The 24,397-nt window shown below is 42.7% G+C and overlaps 1 protein-coding gene across 3 annotated transcripts; it reads right to left on the bottom strand.

Annotated features, from left to right (window-relative positions):
- Window positions 1-20,361, bottom strand: WDR61 (WD repeat domain 61). Of its 3 annotated transcripts, none has more exons than XR_005723974.1 (11): window positions 20,285-20,334; window positions 17,081-17,131; window positions 16,361-16,383; window positions 13,652-13,757; window positions 13,108-13,280; window positions 6,274-6,422; window positions 5,964-6,057; window positions 4,781-4,874; window positions 2,861-2,953; window positions 2,045-2,123; window positions 1-290 (listed from the first exon to the last, which is right to left on the bottom strand). XR_005723974.1 is itself a non-coding variant. In XM_040257358.1 (11 exons), the coding sequence occupies exons 2-11, from the start codon at window positions 17,090-17,092 to the stop codon at window positions 201-203; spliced, it is 918 nt and encodes a 305-aa protein (XP_040113292.1). In that variant the 5' UTR covers window positions 17,093-17,131; window positions 20,285-20,361; the 3' UTR covers window positions 1-200. The 3 variants fall into 3 exon arrangements, 2 of the variants coding, with proteins under 2 accessions (XP_040113292.1, XP_040113293.1); XM_040257358.1 differs by having other exon boundaries at window positions 16,361-16,388; window positions 20,285-20,361; XM_040257359.1 differs by lacking the exon at window positions 20,285-20,334 and adding an exon at window positions 20,081-20,267 and having other exon boundaries at window positions 16,361-16,388.
- Window positions 20,362-24,397: the final 4,036 nt, after the last annotated feature.

The raw sequence follows: 24,397 nt of genomic DNA, 5'->3' as shown, positions 1-24,397 counted from the left end.
TGAGTGTTTGCATTAAGAACACTTTATGTTAAACTATGAATGGCATTTCCAATAAAACATGAAAAGATTTATATATATCTGCAAAATTTAAGTTTTTGATAAACTTTAATAAATGCTATATTAACAAGCTAGAAAGGTAAGGAATGTCATAATCAATCTATACGTTCTCTCTGCAGCATTAGCCTGGAAGATGTTGATGTTTAAATGGGGCAATCATAGATGTGAATTTCCTGGTCATCTCCAACAGACACAATTTTTGAGCCATTTCCATTGTATTTTACTCCCCAGACCTGTAAATAAAAAGAGAAAAAGTTCTACTAACACCTTTATTCTTTATGAACAAATACCCTTACCCTACTCTCATTATACTGAATCCAGAAAAACAGTAGGATGAGGATGTTCTTATGCTTTCTCAACAGTGAGAATGGGGCTTTTCCTTTAATCAGGCAGCTTCTATTACTACTGTTTAATTATCATCACACTTACCTCCCAACTCCAGATAATTCATTTCTAAACATAAATCAAGGTATTCACAAACCTTTCAAAGATTCACAATCGAGGAAGTGACCTAATGTTGTGAAGATGGAACCCACGAGGGACCAGCACGGGTTCTCAGGTCTCCAGGAAGGAAAAGGCTTCACAGCTACCCTGAGGTCACTGCCTACAGGGATAATTGCAAACTGTGCTCCTCGTCCACCTCCTTGTGCCCACAACCTACCTCAGTAATTCTCACTCTCTTATTAGAGGCCTATAACACCTGCCTGTCCCCAGGAGCTAGATAACTTGGTGTTGCAAGTCATTGATTTCATTTCCTACATGTTGAATTAACAGATTCACACCTCCTTCCCAGACAGAACTGATGTGGTAGTGGTAGGAGTTTCATCAGGTCAAGCCTGTCACTCTATCCCTGAGGTGGGTGTTCTAGCCCTAACTTCAGTGCTGTGAACAGGCCAGGTAATGGCTTTATTTCCACTCCAAATGTCTTCCTCTAAGGACTGCACCACACACTGACTCTCACACAAAGCAACATAGCCAGCCAGGACTTCCTTCCTGAGTACCATGTTTAAATCCAGGAGTGAAATGTCAAGATTAAATCCTCTCAACTTCACTGGCAACAATGTTAAGATTAAGTGTAAAAAAGCATGAACATTTGTTAACTTTAAAATGCATTCCAAAGAGATTCTATGAAATCATCCTAAGAACACACGAAATACATAATTAATAAAAGATGACTTTATACTGCCATGGGTATTTTATTTTTTATACTGCTTCCCCAAGACCCTTGCTATTCAAAAGTGGTTGGAACTAGCAGTGCTAGTCTTACCTGAAGCTTGGGACAGAAACTCAGGCACAGACCAGACCTACTGAATCCGTATTGTTACCAGATCCCCAGGGTATACATTAAAGACGGAGAAGCCCTGCCCGAATGCCTTAACATTTCACATTCATCTCACCGGAAGACTCCTGTGAGAACAGAGACTCTTTTTCCTAATTTAAAGGCTGAAATAAAACTTAGTAATATCTTTAAAGTCAAACAACCTGTTAATTTCTGGCTTCAAGTATATTCAAAGGAAAAAAAAAAATCACATCACTTCTTTGGGCAGCTCCAAAAGAGAGAGTGACGGCTGTGGGATGGAACGGAAACTCCTGAGGAAGCAGGTCCTTCCCAAGACAACCAAAGCCCAGCTGCACCCAGAAAAAGGCCCAGGCATGCCCTAGGCATTGCTGCAACATGTTTCAAAGAAGTCATTTAAAGGCTATGCAGCTAGTGCAAGTTTTCTGGTCTACCCATATCATGGGTAGACATATCATGCCTTGTGGGTTTCCAGGCTGACAACACATCCCCAGCCTCTGCACCCCAGAGTGTCCATTGGAACACTGGGCTGGATGGACATCCAAGCAATCAGAGCAGCTCAGCTCTGAAGGTCATCCAATCTTGACAACCTCAGCAGGGAGGTTAGGAAAATGAATGAGTTTTGGCATAGCAGTCAGACAATGCTAGCAATCCAAAGACAAAGAAATTTAAATGTTAATTGTGTCATACCTGATCCTGGTGATCAAAGAAGGTGTGAACACAAGTCCTCGTTCCAACATCCCAAACTTTAACACTTTTGTCAGATGAACTATTTTAAAAAAGGAAAGATCAGTATCAGAAAAGTTTTCAGACCGGTGTGAAATTGGAAAGAATCTGACCAAAAATTCCACACTCCTTGACTCAACCTACCTAGAGGCCCCCTTGGTGCATGTGTGCACAAGCGGCTGACCTGGTCCCCAAAAGGTGGTCAAGAATGTTGGCACAACTGGCTGGCATTCCCCACTCACAGAGCAGCTATTTCCCCAAACTTCTGATCTGCTTGGCCCTCATATTAAATATTCTTGTCAGGAGTCTCGGATGAGAGGCTCCCTCTGGATGGGAGGGAGACTGGTTAAAGCTTCAAAATAAAGGCTCTCAGAGTCTTCTATAAACCTCTGTGCAGTGCTATTAAGCCATCTACCTCCTGGTTTTCAACCGTGTTGGCCATCCTGGGCCTAAACAACATTGGGGTCTCAAAGCATAACATTTTACAGATTTTCATATCTATAGTTACTATCAGAACACAGGTATCCTTATAAGGGATACCTACCTACTGTAGGTAGAGGAATAGATTTATAAGGAAGAAATAAGAACTGAGTTGCTCAAAAGAATCCATCTTTGTTCCAGCTAAGAACAATTAACTTGACAATTTAAAAAACACCGCAGAAAACAAAGGCTACCTGAATACGAAAAGGGTCACACCATCTTCAAATTTTAAGGCAATTCATACAAGATGACCATCTTCATCTTCCTAACATTTTAGGAACTGATAAGAGTCATAAGTACCTGGAAACAAAGTGTGTGTCATCAGGACAAAATGCAACGTTCAGCACCCAGGATGCGTGGCCACTCAATGTGCCAGCCAAGTTGGCATGTTGTCTGAAACAGGAAAGTTTCAAATAAAATGGAGATGTTAACTTTTGGAATATAATCACTGAAATGGAAGGTATACTGTGTCCATTTAATTGGACCGAATCTGCTATCCTTGAAATGACAGTATTAACATAGAAATTCTCTTTTCACTAAAGTAGCATCACACACTGCAGAAACAAAGTCTTCAATAGCATTAACCCCAAGTATGTCAGAGCCTACAAGAGCCAAAAATAGGACCCTAAACAAGCAGAGCTTAGAAGTTCAAAATAAAGAAGGCTCAACAAGCCAGTTCCTAAGGTGAGAAAACAGAACCAGCAGGCAAATAGCCATCTCAGAGTAACTGCAGGTTCTGACCCCTGCCCACCTAGCGACCTTTCCATGTGGAGCCAGTGCCTGTGTCTATGGAAGGTATCAAAATGTATTCTTTACAACAGGTGTGACTTGGACAGACCTTTTTTAACTTAACCAAGAATAAGACAGGTCTAATGACTATAGTCATTTTCACTTTTTAAAAAAGTGAAATCAAATCACCCTGGCAGGAGAACAATCCTAAGACCTGACCAAGGTCAGCAATTTCACCCCTGAAGCCAGCGGAGTAGAGCAGACCCCAGTTAAGAGGAGAGGTGACCTCGGTAGAAAGCTGGAGGACCACGAGAAGGTGAAAGTCCCAGGTGTTCATTCAGTATCAGCACCTTGGCCAAACCACCACCTCAGCTTGGATTCCTCGCCTGCAATATGACTGGGACCTTAACCTGTGCTACCTCACCGGTAGTTGGGAAGATGATGAAACTGTAACAGTGAAAGCCTTATTAAAGAGAGCTGAACACTTAAGAAATTGCTAGTATTTATACTGGCCCTGCTGTTGACAAGCAAGCACAACTTGAGACAGGCATCTTTTCTTGGACCCTAATAGCTCATTCAGCTGTAACTCCAGAAACTGCAGTTCTAATTCCATGTCTATTTGACAACTTCCTGTTGTCCAAAAGCTCCCAAGTTTAAACTCCTGCAAAACTCTCATAGGCCCACAAAGTAACATGCATGTGGATGGTCATGGTGTGGCATCCATCGCTGGGGCATAGAGAAGGGTAACGGATACACCCAGTGGATTAGAATGCCACATTCGGAAGCTAGAAACCAGGCACACTGATTGCAGTACTGAGTCCAAGAATCAGGGAAACACGTCAAACACCTTATAGGGGAGGCCTCAGTGGGGAACAGGGTGGGGACTGAGAAACATAGGCGAAAAGGAAAAGAGAAAGGGCCCATGCCCAGGCTTACAATGAAAGTGAGCTGTCAACTGAAGATTAACTAACTCGCTTTTACACCTGCAGTCAAAAACCAACAACAAAAAAGCTCCCTTATCTAGACCTGCTGTAAGCTGGCTTATAAACAGACAACTCCCTAACTAGGGCAGAGAAATGCCTTCTAGAACGTCACACCCTCAGAAAACAAATGTTCTAATTTTTTCATCATTACTTCAAGCTAGCTACAGCCCATGGCTCCACCTGTTCATCTGTACACTACTCACCTGTTCAAAAGAATTTAAAATCAGCATGCCCCACAAGAGACAGGATGTGGAAAAGCAGTAGCAAGTAAGCTGATCCTAGTTGGTAACCCACGCACCTCTTCCTCTGTAACATTCTAAGCTCAAAGCAGGGCTACTGACAGGGGAGGAATGACTGGGGAGACTACAGAGTCTAACAGGACCTGAACACATGTCTTTCCTAGACATAAAGAGGGAGCAGCTCACTTGCTAGGGCTCCTCCTAGTGATAGGAGACAAAACAGGCACTGATATTAAGAGAGAAGTGTTGAATCCCAACAGGTAACTTACACATCATAGATCTTGATGTAGCCATCATCTGAAGCAGTGACAAGGAGCTGTGAATCCGGGGAAAAAGTCAAGGAGCGAATGGGCATAGCATGGCCTGAAATTCACAAAGACCCTTATTAAGCTGGAGAATCACTGTCTCCTATCTCCTCATACAGGTTTCCACGAACTATGTCATCTTTAACGGCTGTTAAGTCACTGAGTTGCACTGCTCAAGTGCTTCAGTCAGAGGCGAGCTACAGACTGTACCCTTCTTCCTAATGCTCCAGAAACATGCACAAAACGCGGGCCCCTTCTCAGATCCCTTCCCAGACAACTGGACCTCAGGATACACTGCTTAGACAAAACTCCTCTGCCCCTACAGATATGGCCAAACATGGAAATATGCATTGTTTCTGATTTGTATGTTGAACAGATAGGATGCTATTTACCTACCAAATCCTTTCTTGTAGGGTAAAGGATGCACTGAAGAGGTCTCCCCCCAACCCTTCCCCTGTCCTAGTACCCCATCCTCCTGCCCAGAGGTCACCAGCGCAGAGTGGGCACAGAACTTTCATTTGCCTTCAAACTATCGACAAAAAGGGGCTATTTTCCAATCACAAAGTTCTTTAGAGCCAAACATGACAGAAATAAGACACTCATGTAGCTAGGATATATTAACACATAAATAAAAAGTAAGCCCGTTCACCAAAATAAGCATTTAAAACACTGGTACAAAAACTAATATGTCTAGGTTATAACTACACTGCAAATGGAGAAGGCAATGGCACCCCACTCCAGTACTCTTGCCTGGAAAATCCCATGGATGGAGGAGCCTGTAGGCTGCAGTCTATGGGATCGCTAGGAGTCAGACATGACTGAGCGACTTCACTTTCACTTTTCACTTTCATGCATTGGAGGAGGAAATGGCAACCCACTCCAGTGTTCTTGCCTGGAGAATCCCAGAGACGGGGAAGCCTGGTGGGCTGCCGTCCACGGGGTCGCACAAAGTCGGACACGACTGAAGCGACTTAGCAGCAGCAGCAGCACAGTGACGAAAGTGAACCTTAGAGGCATTTCAGATTTCCAACTGAGAGTGATGTTTTGCAAATCTAAGGCTCATTTGCCATTTAGTAGCATTTTAATGAAAGAGTAAGCCTTCTTTTGTGATCTGATAACCCAGTTTGCACAAAATGATGAACCACACCTTCCAGCGTATGCAGAAGTTTCCCAGTTGCAATATCAAAAATATTGATGATTCCGTCTATGGCTCCACTGGCCAGGTACTTCCCATCAGGACTCTGTAGAGAATGTACGAAAATCATTTGAAACTCCATGTTGTTAAGCCATCCCCCCTCAAACACAAGTAACCTGCTGGTTCCAGGTCTAACTGGCTGACTGGCAAACCAAGCCAGCAGCTTCCTACTGAGACCAATGCAGAATGTTTATCAAGGAATACAACAGGCTAGACGAGTAAACTGAAAGAATCAGACAGAAACAAAGCAATATTTCCTTACATATGCAATACTAAGAATGAATTTTCCTCTTGTGTCCAAAGAATACTCCTTTTTCCCACTTTCCACACCAAAGATGTTCACTTTTCCCACGTGAGTTCCTGTGGCCAGATACTGAGAATCAGGAGAAAAGGCCAAAGTCCAGGCATCCACTGAACAGAAAAAAAGGAAAAACTATAGTGAGAAAAGATCTGACCTTAATTTTAAAAATTTTAAAGCTTTACCAAAAGATACCTGTTTTAAAATTGGAGGAATAGAGTCCTGATTCATAACAGAACATTGTAAAGATATTAATTGTATTAATATGGGCATAGCATGGCCTGAAATTCACTAAGACCCTTGTTAAGCTGGAGAATCACTGTCTCCTATCTCCTTATATAGGTTTCCACGAGCTATGTCATCTTTAACGGCTGTTAAGTCACTGAGTTGCACTGCTCAGGTGCTTCAGTCAGAAGCCCAACATTAATATGCCCAACATTGATATGTTGTAAAGATATTAATTCTATACCAATTTAATGTAAGGGTTTCTTAACTTTTCACTAAAAATGTAGACAGACAGAACAATACCAAGTGTTAGCAAGGGTGTCAGTTCAGTTCAGTCACTCAGTCATGTCTGACTCTTTGCGACCCCATGAATCACAACACGCCAGGCCTCCCTGTCCATCACAAACTCCCGGAGTCCATCCAAACCCATGTCCATCGAGTCGATGATGCCATCCAACCATCTCATCCTCTGTCGTCCCCTTCTCCTGCCCTCAATCCTTCCCAGCATCAGGGTCGTTTCCAATGAGTCAGCTCTTCGCATCAGGTGGCCAAAGTATTGGAGTTTCAGCCTCAACATCAGTCCTTCCAATGAACACTCAGGACTGATTTCCTTTAGAATGGACTGGTTGGATTTCCTTGCAGTCCAAGGGACTCTCCAGAGTTTTCTCCAACACCACAGTTCAAAAGCATCAACTCTTCAGAGCTCAGCTTTCTTTATAGTCCAACTCTCACATCCATACATGACCACACTGGAAAAACCATAGCCTTGACTAGACGGACGTTAGTCGGCAAAGTAATGTCTCTGCTTTTGAATATGCTGTCTAGGTTGGTCACAACTTTCCTTCCAAGAAGTAAGCGTCTTTTAATTTCATTGCTGCAATCGCCATTTGCAGTGATTTTGGAGCCCAGAAAAATAAAGTCAGCCACTGTTTCCACTACTTCCCCATCTATCTGCCATAAAGTGATGGGACCAGGTGCCATGATCTTAGTTTTCTGATGTTGAGCTTTAAGCCAACTTTTTCACCTTCCTCTTTCACTTTCATCAAGAGGCTCTTTAGTTCTTCTTCACTTTCTGCCATAAGGGTGGTGTCATCTGCATATCTGAGGTTATTGATATTTCTCCCAGCAATCTTGATTCCAGCTTGAGCTACCCTGCATCCAAGGTAAGGAGCAGCGGCTGACCTTTGCTAGAGCAACCGTGAAGAGAGACCCCGCGTCCAAGGTAAGAGAAACCCAGGTAAGATGGTAGGCACTGAGAGAGGGGATCAGGGGGCAGACAGACTGAAACTACAGTCACGGACAACTAGCCAATCTGATTACATGGACCACAGCCTTGTCTAACTCAATGAAACTAAGCCATGCCGTATGGGGCCACCCAAGATGGATGGGTCATGGTGGAGCGGTCTGACATAATGTGGTCCACTGGAGAAGGGAATGGCAAACCACTTCAGTATTCTTGCCTTGAGAACCCCTGAACCGTATGAAAAAAACAAAAAGATAGGTCACTGAAAGATGAACTCCCCAGGTCAGTAGGTGCCGAATATGCTACTGGAGATCAGTGGAGAAATAACTCCAGAAAGAATGAAGGGATGGAACCAAAGCAAAAACAACACCCAGTTGTGAATGGGACTGGTGATAGAAGCAAGATTCGATGCTGTAAAGAGCAATATTGCATAGGAACCTGGAATGTTAGGTCCATGAATCATGGCAAATTGGAAGTGGTCAAACAGGAGATGGCAAGAGTGAACATCGACATTCTAGGAATCAGTGAACTAAGATGGACTGGAATGGGTGAATTTAACTCAGATGACCATTATATCTACTACTGCGGGCAGGAATCCCTTAGAAGAAATGGAGTAGCCATCATAGTCAACAAGAGTCCAAAATGCAGTACTTGGGTGCAATCTCAAAAACAACAGAATGATCTCTGTTCGTTTCCAGGGCAAACCATTCAATATCATGGTAATTCAAGTCTATGCCCTGACCAGTAATGCTGAAGAAGCTGAAGTTGAACAGTTCTATGAAGACCTATAAGACATTCTAGAACTAACACCCAAAAAAGATGTACTTTTTATTATAGGGAACTGGAATGCAAAATTAGGAAGTCAAGAAACACCTGGAGTAACAGGCAAATTTGGCCTTGGAGTACAGAATGAAGCAGGGCAAAGGCTAATAGAGTTCTGCCGAGAGAACACACTGGTCATAGCAAACACTCTCTTCCAACAACACAAGAGAAGACTCTACACATGGACATCACCAATGGTTGACACCAAAATCAGATTGATTATATTCTTTGCAGCCAAAGATGGAGAAGCTCTATAGAGTCAGCAAAAACAAGACCGGGAGCTGACTGTTGCTTGGATCATGAACTCCTTATTGCCAAATTCAGACTGAAATTGAAGAAAGTGGAGAAAACCACTAGACCATTCAGGTATGACCTAAATCAAATCCCTTATGACTATACAGAAGAAGTGAGAAATAGATTTAAGAGACTAGATCTGATAGACAGAGTGCCTGATGAACTATGGATGGAGGTTCATGACACTGTACAGGAGACAGGAATCAAGACCACCTCCAAGAAAAAGAAATGCAAAAAAAAAAAAAAAAAGCAAGAGTGTAGTGAAACCAAAATCCTGATACACTGGTGGGAATATAAAATGGTATAGCTACTTTGAAGAACAGTTTTGACAGCGTAAGTGAAAACACACACCATAATACCTAGCAATTCCACTTCTAGAGAAATGGAAACACATCTTCATGAACAGAACTGAACCTGGATGCTCACAGCAGCATTATTAAGAATACTCAAAAACTGGAGAGAATCCAAATATCCATCAATTGATGAATGAATGAACAAAATGTGGAATATCCCTATAATGGAATACTTACTACTAAGCAATAAAAAGGAACAGACTACCAATACATACTACAACATGGATAAACCTCAAAAACATTATGCTAAAGAAAGATATGTAAGACATACAATTTCACTTATGTGAAATCTTTCAGAATGGCAAAACTATAGAGACAAAGCTGATCAGTGGTTGTCTGAGGCTGAGGGTGGGAGCACAGGTTAACTATATATGGGCATGAGGGAACATTTGGGGGACATGGAAGTGTTCTAAAACTGAATTGGAGTGATGGCTATACAACTGTGGAAATTTACTAAACCTTGTTAAACTATATAATGGGTTAATTTCAGAGTGTAATTATAGAGGTGAAAGTCTACCTCAACAAGCTGCAAATAAATGAAGAGGTACCAGAAATATTCTTATATAAAACTATAATATGACAAAGAATTTATCACAAATTGGCAAGAGAATAAGGACTGGAAAGAGGCACTGTTGTTGTTTTTTTAAATCAACTGGTTTTTAAGTTATATCACACAATCTGATTTCAAAGGTTCTATTCAGATGCTATTTCTGTATTACAGTGCTTCTGTGTAAAGGTCTCCAGACTTCTGGGCAGCCTGGGTAAGCACATGTGCTTTATACCTCCATCTGGACCACTGCTGATATTTCAGCATTTCTTTTCTCAGTTATGTGGGAAACTCTTCATGGGCAATCTCAAAGAGCTTTAGGGGCCTCTGGCATCAGAGCCTAGAGAGCAAGGAACAGTCCAGTTGTCCAGTGCTGGCTGAGGTCCCTTTGCCCATGCCCAGTCTTATATGGGAATGTTCCCTAAGTCCTGCCCTCCCTGTACCTGCCCAGAAACAGTGCTTGTAAGAGCAAAGGGAGAAGAAAGGCTCCTTCCCCAGTCACTCTCCTTACTCCTAGGGCAGGGCTCAAAGAGGTCAGCCCTTCTCAGCCCACAGGAGAGAGGTCTCCCTGAACTTGACTCACAGCAGATAGGGGCTCCCAGCACAGATGGGTCAGTACCATATACCAGAGTGAGTTTTAAAATAAAAATCTCTTGCAAATTTTAACACACATACTCAAAGTAGTAATTAATTTACCTCTATCACTTAAGAAATACTTGTTTTAAAAAGGAAATTAACTTCAAAAGTGCTCAACCAAGAAGATCTAAAAAAGCTTTTATTATAATCAATCTCTCACAAGGCTGCTTTTTAGTATCTATCTAATGACTATGGAGAAGGAAATGGCAACCCACTCCAGTATTCTTGCCTGGAGAATCCCATGGACGGAGGAGCTTGGTGGGCTACAGTCCACGGGTCGCAAAGAGTCGGACACGACTGAGCGACTTCACTTCACTTTCACTAATGACTATACCATTTATTCCAACAGGATTATGTTCTCTTATTCCTATTATAATTAGTTGTTTACAGGAATAATGGTTATTAGAAAATCTGATTATGATTCCTTAAAGTTTAGTAAAATAACTTTGGAATTACTTTTACATTTCCCTTATTAGCTGTTTGATAATATAAAACTTTTAGTGGTGAATGTCCTTTTCCTCGAAATTGAAGGAATGTTTATTCCTCAATTTAACCTTGCACTCTAAAATTTACTTTAACATTTGCATAATATTTATTTTAATCACTAAGTTCCACCTCATCAGTGAAGAGAGTTAACTCTTCTTTACACTGGGACATCCTGAACCATCTGATGTTGAGAGGCCCCTATGCCTGCACTTTCTTCTTCGACATCTTTGACATCAGTTTGCTGCAGCCACAGCCTGGGTGAGGCGTCAAATGAAGGATCTTCCCCGTCATCTTCCCTTTCTTCTACTTCTTCCCTTTCTTCTTCAGGATCTGAGATCTTTCTCTTTCCTCCTCCTCCAGTTCCTCCTCTCACATTCTCCAGGCATATTTTCAAGGCTGGTATAATGTAAATGTCCATTTGCCTAAATTCATTAAACCTAGACTTACTAGTTTTACCTTTAGGTGAATTCAACTGAGCTGCTCCTCAGTTGTCAATAGCAATGCTTGATTTTATTATTTACTCAAATAACTGCTGTTTAATGGTCTGGTATAGTTTTTGAAGATTCCTATCCAAAAAAGAAAATAAATCCAACTTTATATTCATCTCAGAATCTTTTTTCTTTCCTAACAGTAATCTTTCAATGATCACTTGCCACAACTGGAACCAATATGTAGCTTAAGATACTATTTGTCAGAAAAGGCAAGCTGGATACAGACTTCATCCTTTTCCTTAGAACCAATCCAGCACTCATTTCTTCACCTGTGGTGTGGCCGGGGCTACAAAGCCACACAGTGACCTTAGCGTCATGGGAGGGCTTAGGTGCCCAAGATGAAGAGGCAGCAAGAGATCCACCTCTTCCTCCTCTTCTCAGCTTAACAGACTCTGTGCACTAGTTTGGGGACCCAGGTCCTCCGTAAAAGACAGCAATAGGGCAAGGACACATGTAAAAACAATTATCTGGGGAGTCAGAATGTTTGGGTGACTTTTTTCAAATACATATCCTGGCCCACACCCCCCAAAACTGATTCAGTGGATCCAAAATAGGAACTGGACATATGTATTCAATGGACATGAGTCTGAGCAAACTCCAGGAGATAGTGAAGGACACGGAAGCCTGGCATGCTAGTCCATGAGGTCACAAAGAGTCAGACACGACTGAGCAACTGAACAACAACAATATATATGTTCCTTAAAAAGCTCCAACAGTTAAGACTCGGAGATGTCAAATATTGGCACTGAGGGGAAATGAACTCAGTTTTCAGACAACACAGAGTCCTTAAAACCCTGGGACCACCATTCTTTCCAAAATAAGTACAATCTATAGGATGCTACTGAACATAACTGGTGGGAAGCAAATCTACTGGGGCTCCAACCCAGGAAATTACGTTAAGAAAAGCCCTGAGCAGTTCTGTAATCACTCCATGGAGGGGTGTGCCAGAGAGGCACCAGGCTCTCTGTACTCCTTCCAGTCATCACCCATTCTGGCAGAACAGGCTCTGCTCATGAAAGCTATATGGTCATATACAAGTAAATATAGGGCCACAAGGAATCTGAAATGTCATGTTGCTTGTCCCATTGAAATTATTAATTCCCATTATTTCAGATGTTTATCAAGGCTAGTGGACAAGACTATGCTGTCCTACGGAACTTTAAAAAAAAATCGATGTTTCTTTAGAAGTTTCATGTATCAATCATATACTAGAAATAGGCACTTTAATCATAATTAGTTGAGATTACCATGACACAGATCTAGGAGGACACAGTGCTTTACATTCTAGACCTCTATAAGTGGATCAATTCAGAATATGGCAGAGAACCTGTGGACCATTCAGACACAGGTCCACAGTCCCGAGTCAGCAGTCTGAAACCCAAGGGTGATGAAAACTATAAGTTTTTAGAAATAATTTTAGTACCCAAATTCACTTGGCAATAAAACTGGAACTGATATAAGGCTATTTATAGCTTATCTTTATCTCCTAGTATAAACACTCATGTTTAGTTGCTGATATACTAGTATTTGATTAGAGTGCTGTCCCAGTCCCACTGAAGGTATTACATAACAGGCAGTTCATACACCCATATTACCAATCTCAAGTCCAAAAACTTCTAAACACTAAAACATATCTCTCCCTAGAGATATCAAAAAGGGATCATAAACCTCTAGTATCTTCTCTAAGAGTAAAACTCTTACCAGGTCCTGCATCTATAGACTTTATCTGTTTGCCGTTTTCCAAGTCCCAGAGACGAATATGAGCATCAAGAGAACTGGATGCAGCAATGGGCAGGGTGTGGCTGATGTCCACAGACACCACACCCAGCTGGTGGCCCTCCAGACTCCATTGTAGGTCCAGCTTCTCATCACGCCTTCAGTGGGGGACAGAGAAATGGATTTCTTCACACACAACACATGGTACCTGGCATCTGAAATTTTGGGCTCCTATAACTATGCATTATCAGAGGTCTGTGAAATGCAGAATCAAGACAGGAAATGAAGAGCCACAGAACACCAAATGCAGCCAGCTTTTAACCATAGCAGTTTTTTTCTTTCAACTATAAGGCCCTAACAGTGAATAACAGGAAAACAAGTGAGGAAAAAAGAGTCTGCCTTTTTATACCACCATATCGCCACTGCTTTCTTGCGTAGGTAATAGTCAATACTTCTCTGATTGTAACTTGGGAGCCCAGAAGAAAAACCCCAACTTCCAAGGCTGTATTGTAGAGGAAAGAGCACTCACCATTTCCAGACCTTCACCAGGTCATCCAGGGATCCCGTGACCACTGTCTCAGAGTTTTCTTTCTTGTTTGACCCCCAGGCAACTGACCAGATGGCATCATCATGGGCTGGAACAGAAAGTCATTCATATAAAGTCTTCATGCAATTTCTAAACTGAATGTGCTAAGATAAAGCGGAAATACTGTTACACCAATTCTGAGATTTTTGACATAATATCCACCTGTATCTGCTTTACTGTTTTGCAAATGGCTTTCCCACACAGATTTTGTTAGAACAATGGAGGCAGATAACAAAACCAGAGGTTCTGAAAAAGTCACTTGTCCCAAAACACAGGTTTACCAGGTGGGGGAGCAGTACTGGAATTGTCCAGTGTCCTTTCTACTTTAGTATGCTGTCTGACATGCATTAGTTTGGAATGGCTCTTACTTGACTAAAGTGAAACCCACCTCCCAAAAGAGATCAAACTTAAGAGTAATTTCTTTTTTTTTTTCTTTTAATGCCATCCTCCCAAATCATCCCACCCTCTCCCTCTTCCACAGAGTCCAAAAGTCCGTTCTATACATCTGTGTCTCTTTTGCTGTCTCACATACAGGGTTATCATCACCATCTTTCTAAATTCCATATATATGTGTTAGTATACTGTATTGATGTTCTTCTTTCTGGTTTACTTCACTCTGTATAATAGGCTCCAGTTTCATCCACCTCATTAGAACTGATTCAAATGTATTCTTTGTAATGGCTGAGTAATACTCCATTGTATATATGTACCACAGCTTTCTTATCCATTCATCTGCTGATGGACATCTAGGTTGTTTCCATGTCCTGGCTATTATAAACAGTGCTGCGATGAACATTGGGGTACACGTGTCTCTTTCAATTCTGGTTTCCTTGGTATGTATGCCCAGCAGTGGGATTGCTGGGTCATAAGGCAGTTCTATTTACAATTTTTTCAGGAATCTCCATACTGTTCTCCATAGTGGCTGTACTAGTTAGCATTCCCACCAACAGTGTAGGAGGGTTCCCTTTTCTTATCAGTAATTTCTTAACAGATCTTTGGAAACCAGTAGGCAGGTCAACTATAAACAGTACAGGTCCGAAAATAAATAACTAAAATAGGTGCCACATGTTTGCCTTTTGTCACAAGTCTATTATGTTTAATGGGCCAGTTATTACTTCAATCCTTTCATAGGGATTACCTCAATTAACCACAACAACCCTATGAATAGCATCTTCATGCGACAGACAAATGGAGAAGGCAATGGCAACACACTCCAGTACTCTTGTCTGGAAAATCCCATGGATGGAGGAGCCTGGTGGGCTGCAGTCCATGGGGTCGCTAGGAGTCGGACACGACTGAGCGACTTCACTTTCACTTTTCACTTTCATGCATTGGAGAAGGAAATGACCATCCACTCCAGTGTTCTTGCCTGGAGAATCCCAGGGACGGGGGAGCCTGGTGGGCTGCCGTCTATGGGGTCGCACAGAGTCGGACACGACTGAAGTGACTTAGCAGCAGCAGCTACAGATAAAAATCAGAGGCTTAGAGAAGCCTAGTAGCTCACCCAAAGTCAAAAGCTACGAAGAGGCAGAGCTGGTATTCAAACCTAAAAACCTAAACTCCCTACTAACTAAAGTCCACTTTAAATTCTAACTCTGTAAGCTGTATATCTTGTGGGCCATACTGGTGGGTCTGCAGACCTGGTATACAAATACAAATGTAACAAGTGCACAAGAAGGCTTTCTTCACACCTGGCAGCAATCCTTCAGGGACACCTTTCCAAGACATGAATACAAGGACATTCAACTTAGACAGCTGTGAGTTTCATCTTGGCTTCCACTACAATCCCCACCTGACCCAAGTCTGCCAGCTTGCCACCAGATGGCATTAGGTGCATACAAGGTAGCTGACTGACAAGCTGACTAGCTGCTAATTACCTATGCTCGCTAACTTGAAAGAATGCTTTGGGTTTAAACTTCAGACTACCTAAATGTCACTACTTAGAGCGGAAGACCTTTATTAGGCATTCCACAAATTTCTCCAGGTTTTACGTAACCTATCTAGGCTGTGGTGAAGAAATGAGACACACGTGAACAGTCCCTGCACACCCTCCTTTCCAGGTATGAAGTCCAGTCACTGGCCAGTTACCTCTCCAGACAGACTCCAACCTCCCTCCTCCCATCCCCACCACTACCACTGACACACGCCCAGCCATATACTCAGTGGTCTTGACAGAAATTCACCTATTCTATCCTCCTCTTTTATTGAGGGTCAAAGGCCCTCTGTGAGACTCGCTCCACTTGTTAAGTGGAGGAGCCTGAATAAAGGCTCCCACAAGAACTTCTGCTTTCATGGCCAGGCTCAAGTTTACCTCTCCAGGTGAGCTGGTATTAACAGAGTCCTGAGACTCAGAGTTTCCTTCTTTCACTTTGATAGCCGGGAAGCTCAGTCACACCTTCCTCAAGTGGGAAAAATTTTCCTCAGCCCAGAGTTCTCCAGTCTATCATTTGCCTCTTGCTCTTTAAGTTAGTGGTTGTTTTTTGTTGTTGTTGGTTGTTTGTTCTGAAGTGTATTTGTTTTCAGCTGCCCCTGCCAATTCTTATGTAAAGGGAGTATGGTTGGAACTGCAGGTCTGGTCAGCATGACAAAAACCTTAAGCCAGGGACAACAGCTTTTCACAGGTGAATTTGCTTGAACTGGCAAGCTGCTTACCTTGCTCTTGTTTGAAGAGAATACTGTACTAAAAAAGAACAGAAGACACATTAAACCAATGGTCAGATTTCAGATGTGTCCCATCCTTTCACTAGAACACCCCCCAGCTCACCACCCTGTGCCCAGCAGATATAGTCCCCAGCGTCAGGTGCCTCCCTTGCTGTGGCCTGACCTCCTGTGAGCTCACGCAAGGTTTGTAGTGTTAGTTCTTAAAGAAACTATAGTCCCTTAAAGAAAACAATTAGTTCTTAAAGAAGCTAGAGTCTCTTCTAACTACTTCCACCCATCAAAAGAGAGTAATAAGTTATGTGCTTTTTCCTGCTCTGATCACCAGGAAGCTCAAAGTCCAGTTTGCAGCTTAATTTTCATAGTTGTATAAAATCACACAGCCTGCATAATAACCTATTAACTCTGTCCCTAATTTTATTACAATGACATGTTTCTCCCTTTCTAATTTTTCTTTCTCGTTTTTGTGTACAAATTCTTTTAAGCTTCCTCAATCCCTTTGTAAACTGTGGTACAGATTGAAATAAAATTGCCCTTCTCTCAGTGTTGTGCATTTTACTAATGCCACCTAACCCTCTGGTGACTAGGTGCCCAGGATACCCTCCTCTTCAGAAGCAGAGCAGATGCTAGTTTTCTGACTACAAACCCAGACAATGTATTGGGCTAGAACCCCCAAAGAGACCAAGTGGTACTCTTCTTCTCCCTAGGCCTTACCTGGTTGGTCATCTCCTTAACCAAGGATGAAGGGCTAAAGGCCAGACAGCTCTGTGGAAACAACACCAGGGCTTCAGTAACAGGCGGCCATCAGGATAGAAGGCTATAGAAGGTTCCCCTGGATCAAGACTGTAAGGCAACTCTTGGCCAGAGTTGACCTGACACTTTTCTATAGATTGATCCCAGGGTCCCTGTTCACCAGCCCTACCAGGTGGCACGGTCTTCTTTCTCAACTAATACCTACCACCTCTCATATTTTCTTCTCCTCAAGTTGACTACAGAGAGCATCTAGTCTCCCTCCTTGCTGTTTTTCCAAGAGATAAAACCACAGGATCTTTTAATTTAAAATATTATTTTATCAAAAACTCAACAAGCAAATATGGGGGAGCAAAGTTCTTACAGTCCATGCAGAGATAGCAGCCAAAAATGCATATAAGAGCCAGCAGGAGTGTAAATGAGGGTGTGAGCTAGAGGGAGACTACATGTCTCCCCAAAGCTATAATAAGGCTTCTTAACTTTTGTGTGTGTGCTATAGAATCCTCTGTGCCCAACTCCCACCCCCCCAACCCCAGGTAGCTTTGTAAAGCCTATAAATCCTTTTTCAGGATGTTTTAAAATACATACAATACATAGGATTAGAAAGGAAACCAAGTATAGTCCATTCTCGTTATTCCAGGCAGTTAAGTTCCATAAAGTCACTGAATACTGAGTTAGTGAACACTGATCCACTCCTTCTGGGGGAAACACTATATTAGGTTCCTGCAAGACTCTGGTAAATTTGGGGCAACTGATCAATAAGTAACTTTATTTTATGCATGTTTCCGTTTCAGTTCCGTTCAGTTCAGTCGCTCAGTCGTGTCCGACTCTGTTTAAAGACACCTTATTTTACATTGGCGATTCATTAATATTGAACTCACGACTAACAGCGACATAATTCACACCTATAAGAAGTTTATCCACAGATGTGTTTTCTCTATAAGACACATCACAGTCTTCCTGGACTTAGGAACAGTAAGAGAGCTTTACTACTGTGCTTGGAGGGCTATTTTAAACAGTGAAGTCACCAATAAACCCACAAAAATACAAAAATCATAACACTAACAGATTGAAAAAAAGACACTTGTTTACAGCATGATAACTGAAACAAGAAAGCAGAGTGCTTCCTCGTTCAACTGCAGCTAAGAATGTGCGTCAGTTGACTCAAAATTTTCACCACCTCGCACACATCCAAGATCACAAAGCGCTGCAAATGATGATTTGGGGGCTACAAATAAATTTTAGAATGTAGACGAATTTGGAAATACAGAGCCTGAGAATAGTAAGGATCAACTGTATACAGAAATAAAATTTTACCAAATACAAAAATTAGATTTTGTGATAGCATATGTGATTCTTTATTTACACATTATATAACAAGATTTAGCAGCAAATCTAACTACCATAATTTCAAAGTTATGATGAACTTATACAATATCCTAAGATACGAAAATATGTGTGATTTCTATTGGTGACAAAGTCACCCTGTTAATACTTGGTTTGCTGACTACATTTATAATTGAAGGAAATGCTAAATTTCAGTTAGAAGTTTGAGAACATAAGGATGCAATTTTTCTTCTCATCCAAGTTCATGGCCCCCTCAATTCTATCCATGGACAGAGGAGACTATACATCTAAGGCATCCATGTTCAGCTTACTTGCTTTAAATTTGCAAACTCAGAAAGACTACTGTGAAGGTTTTCCAAGGATAACAGAAAAAAACAAACAATTTCTAAATAACCTTTGCGGTGGAAGATCTCAGTCAAGGTGGTAGTGCTTAATTCATTTGTGACCCAAGAACAGTGTCTTGGCAAGGGTAGGAAAGACAGGCAGGAGGTCAAGCCAGTTTCGCTGGAGTAAACAGTATTCAAACTCTCTTGGGCACCAACCCTCTGCCCTTCCAAATCCTGCCTCACATCCCTGCAACAGAAACAATTCCCCGCAACAAGGAGAAACAAGAGTAGGAACATTTGCAAGAAGTCAACTTCCAAAAAGCCAGGCTCCTCAAGATAGAGGTGTGCTTCTATCAATGAATGTATGTTTGATGATGTACCATGAGTCAGGGTACCATGATGTACCCTGTTTTACATATTACATGTAGGTTAGCTCACTGAAACCTCTCATCTCATTTAATAGATATTCTTATTATAATCTCTACGTTCCTCATGAAGAAAGTGAGACTTCCAAGTGAGGTTAAGGAACCTCCCCCAAGGTTAGTCTAACAAGAGAAGGTGGATACAAGCTTATAGTATAGGTTACACTACCTTGTGGCTCAGCTGGTAAAGAATCCGCCTGTAATTTGGAAGACCTGGGTTCGATCCCTGGGTTGGGAAGATCCCCTGGAGAAGGGAAAGGCTATCCAGTATTCTGGCCTGGAGAATTCCATGGACTGTATAGGCCATGGGGTCGCAAAGAGTCGGATAGGACTGAGCGACTTTCACTTTCACACTACCTTTTACATCAGTTTCTTATCTTACAATAATTTCAGCGTTAAGAGGACCCCAAAAGCCTCTTTTGTCACCTTCCTTCTTTAGAGAACTCTCATTTCCCAAGCAGAATTTATTGCTTCCTCAATGTTTCCACAGAACACTACACATACCCCTATTAAAGTACTCAGGGAGGTCAGTTCAGTTCAGTTCAGTCGCTCAGTCGTGTCTGACTCTGCGACCCCATGAATCGCAGCACGCCAGGCCTCCCTTTCCATCACCATCTCCCAGAGTTCACTCAAAACTCACGTCCATCGAGTCGGTGATGCCATCCAGCCAGTAACCCGCAATACTACGTGGTACTTGAAGGAAAGATAACTCAGCCTGTGCCTGTACCTGTCCAGCTCGCTACCGAAAAAGACAGCGTGGCCTACCACTGGAAAACTTCGGTTAGACAGTTCTGTCTATAGACACTGAGACCAGCCCTAACCTCAAGGCTGCACAGACCATCCTCAGGACGCAAGATGAGGCCACCTACCCTCTCCCCTCAGGCCCCACACACCGAGGCAGCCAGAGTAAATGGAGTCACGGAAGCCACTTCCTCAGGCCCTGCGGCGTGGGGCATTCCTGAGCAAACCCTCCTAGAGGTAGCCTCGGGCCCACTCTCGCTCACCCGCCCTCCACCTGGACCATTATCGGCACCTACGAGTGCCACCCCCAACGGCTTTGCGGACCAACTCACCGCCTCACTGTCCGGCTGCACTGCCCCGCGGCTCCTCTGACGCCAGGTTCCGCGCGACCGCGACGCGGGGTGATGAGCTCACGAAGAGGCGGGACATCTCGCCGGTCCCCAAGGCGCAGGCGCACACCGCAGCACCCTCTGCCTCAATGCGCGCGGGGCGGGGAGGAGGATGGGCGAGGGGAAGGGGAAGAGGCCACGCCCCGGTCACCTTGGTTTCCCCAGGGGCGGGGCCACTGAGAACTGGCTTGTGGATGGGTTCCAATTTCTTTATTTGTAATTTGAGATAGACTACACTTGATGACCGCAAGAGTTCTATTGCTTCAAAACTTTTTTGTGACAGAGAGCTTTATATTTCAACTGTAAAGTCACAACCGGTTGTTGTTCAGTCGCTCAGTCGTGTCTGATTCTTTGCGACCCCCTGGACAGCAGCACACCAGGTTTCCCTGTCCTCCCACTAGCTCCCAGAGTTTGCTCAGACTCATGTCCATTGAGTTTGTGATGCCATCCAATCATCTCATCCTGTCGTCCCCTTCTCCTCCTGCCTTCAATCTTTCCTAGCATCAGGGTCTTTTCCAATGAATCAGCTCTTCCCATCAAGTGGCCAAAGTATTGGAGCTTCAGCTTCAGCATCAGTCCTTCCAATGAATATTCAGGGTTGATTTCCTTTAGGATTGACTGGTTTGATCCCCTTGCTGTCCAAGAGACTCTCAAGAATCAACTGTCAGCTGTCAACACCATAGTTCAAAAGTATCAGTTCTTTGGTGCTCAGCCTTCTTTATGGTCCAACTCTCACATCCATACATGACTACTGGAAAAACCATAGCTTTGACTAGATGGGCTTCCTTTGTGGCTCAGCTGGTAAAGAGTTTGCCTGCAATGCGGGAGACCTGATCCCTGGGTTGGGAAGATCCCCTGGAGAAGGGAAAGGCTACCGACTCCAGTATTCTGGCCTGGAGAATTCCATGGACTGTATAAACATTGGGTCGCAAAGAGTCGGACAGGACTGAGCGACTTTCACTTTCACTCCACTTGACTAGATGGACCTTTGTCGGCAAAATAATGTCTTTGCTTTTTAATAGGCTAAGTTTATCACAGCTTTTCTTCCAAGGAGCAAGAATCTTTTAATTTCATGGCTGCAGTCAGCACCCGTGGTGATTATGGACACAACCGGTTAGGTTACTGTGATGCATATCAGTTTAGAAGCTCATGACCAGCATTTTAAAAGGAGATGGAAGGGTGAAGGCACTGCACCCCATCCCTGAAAAGCTGCCCGGCCCCTATTGGCTGCTGTTCACGGTCTCAATCTCTCTGGGCAGTAGGGAGTGGAAGTTCTGGGTGGCGGGGCGGCGCCCTGAAGGGTTAAGCTTTCTTTCAGCTTATCATGAGAGAGAGATCACAGTCTTTCCTGATTAAAACTGGTTTAGAAGTCCAAAAAGAGTCTAGAAGAAGGGGATGATAGTAAAGTATGGTCACAGTGAATGTAAACCCTTGAAATATCCATGTACCCTTATCCAACCCCGCCCACCCTCGAAAGTTAATTTCCCAGGATCTAGTTTATTAAAACATCTTGAGTTCTATGATGATTTCAGAAAACTGTTAGACCATACAACTCTTGTCCATACAACTGGATACAATCTTTGAGGGCCTTATGAGGAGATTTTATGGCCCAGAAATTTGCTAAATACACTCACAAGGCTCCCAGTGCCTGTTCTCTGGTCCTCAGTAATTCCTTCAGTGACACCTCTGTCAATGGAAACTTCATCCAGCCCCAGTGGATCCCCTACATGTCACACAAGTTTAGAAAATTTGGATCAAAATGAGCAGGCTTCAGTTGTTAACCTTGGATTGTCAAAACTCTTACGTGGCCCCTGTTAAAAGTCACATTATCCCTGTAACCATTCTGGATATACTTGACCAGAGTGCATTTGTCCCTGAAGCTAAAGAAGAGTGTACAAATTATACCCTCAGGCCAGGAAGCGTGTCTTCAAACTGGAGGCAGTTCCCATCATATTGACCTAAGTGCTGACTGGACCACAGCATTCAGGGAAATTCCACAGAACCCAACAAACAGAAATTGACACTGCAATGGCCAGGATCCAGGTTACTAGAGTGTGGAAAGGACCTAACATCAGTCCCCAATGCAGTGGCTTTTAACAGTGAAATGAGGAGTGATCTGCTGTCTTCCTGTACAACTGGTTGCCAGTTTTGGCCAATCTTGGCTTTTGTCCCTTTAATTTTATTGGCAGAGTTTCTGGGTTTCTCTGGGTTTTGAAAATAGACTGATTATTATATGACTTCTCCTTAACCAGGGCAATTGGGTCATCTTTATTTCCTTTTAGCTTATATAAAGAAATATTTTTGAACACTCCTACTTTAAGAATGGTGAAATTTTGTCCAGAAAATTGCTTACAACTATGTAATTAAGTGAATTTTAATTTGTGTGATTTGGGCTTATGTGTTTTTTTTTTCTTTTTTCTGTGCATTAACTGTAAATAATCCATCTCTAGATTATTCTGAGAGCACACTGATCACTTTCATGCCTTTTTTCTGTTGTCAGAATGCTAAGGCTTTCACCTTTTTGTGCCTTCTTCCAAATCCACTACTATTAATTTCCAATTGAAGCAAATAGTTTGGTGATTAGTTTAATTTTTGTCAGCCATTATAGTTGTTCTGAATAAAAATTTAATTACCATCTCTCAAAAAGAAATACAATAGATTAAGAAAAATAGGAGATATAAGAGTGTATCATGCATTTAAAGATATGTCATGCTTTATAAAAAACTTGTTTCACATAGACAGGTAATGGATCACAAAGGAAAATGCTTTTCCTGCTGTGAGCTATGACCATGAAGTTTGAAATTCATTGCTCTCTAAAGACTTTCCAACTCTATAATTCTATAGTTGTGATAGAAACTCTGTCATTCATTCAAAAAGGATGTATTGTGCACCTCCTTTTACCCGTAGAACACTGCTACAGCCTGAGGCACATGACGTCATTGGCCTTAGTATCAGGACTGTGGGGCTTCCTGGGTGGCTCAGCAGTAAAGAATTCGCCCACAAGGCAGGAGATGAGGGTTCAGTCCCTGGGTTGGGAATATGCCGTGGAGAAGGAAATGGCAACCCACTCCAGTATTCTTGCCTGGGAAATCCCATGGAGAGAGGAGCTTGGCAGGCTACAGTTCACTGGGTTGCAAAGAAAGTCGGCCACAACTTAGTGACTAAACAACAACAAAAACATCTGGACTATGAAGCAAGGATAGCTGGCCTTTTTAAACTATTTATTTTTAATTGGACGATAATTGTTTTATGATGTTGTGCTGGTTTCTGCCATACAACAACCTGGATCAGCTATTTGTTGTTGTTCGGTTGCTAAGTCGTGTCTGACTCTTTACGACTCCATGGACTGCCATGCCAGGCTCTTCTGTTCTCTACTATCTCCGGAGTTTGCCCAGATTCATGTCTATTGAGTTGGTGATGCTATCTAACCATCTCATCGTCTGCTGCCCCTTTCTCCTTTTACCTTCAATCTTTCCCAGCATCAGGATCTTTCCCAATGAGTCAGTTCTTTACATCAGGTGACCAAAGTGTTCAAGCTGCAGCTGCAGCGTCAGACCTTCCAGTGAATATTCAGGGTTGATTTCCTCTAAGATCAACTTGTTTGATCTCTTTGCAGTCTAATGGACTCTCAAGAGTCTTCTCCAGCACAGTTTGAAAGCATCAGTTCTTTGGTACTCAGGCTTCTTTATGGCCCAACTCTCACATCTGTACATGACTACTTGAAAAACCATAGCTTGGACTATACGGATCTTTGTGGCAAAGTGGCTCTGCTTTTTCATACTGTGTCTAGGTTTGTCATAGCTCTCCTTCCAAGGAGCAAGCATCTTTTAATTTTGGGGCTGCAGTCACCATCCACATTGATTTTGAAGCCCAAGAAAATTTGTCACTGCTTCCACTTTTTCCCCTTCTATTTGCCGTGAACTGACGAGGCCAGATGCCATGATCTTAGTTTTTTGAATGTTGAGCTTCAAGCCAGCTTTTTCACTGTCCTCTTTCACCCTCATCAAGAGGTACTTTAGTTCCTTTTCACTTTCTACCGTTAGAGTGGTATCATCT

Source organism: Oryx dammah, unplaced genomic scaffold (assembly GCF_014754425.2).
Source record: "Oryx dammah isolate SB20612 unplaced genomic scaffold, SCBI_Odam_1.1 HiC_scaffold_16, whole genome shotgun sequence".
NCBI classification, from domain to species: domain Eukaryota; kingdom Metazoa; phylum Chordata; class Mammalia; order Artiodactyla; family Bovidae; genus Oryx; species Oryx dammah.
This window is presented reverse-complemented; position numbering and strand designations above follow the sequence as displayed.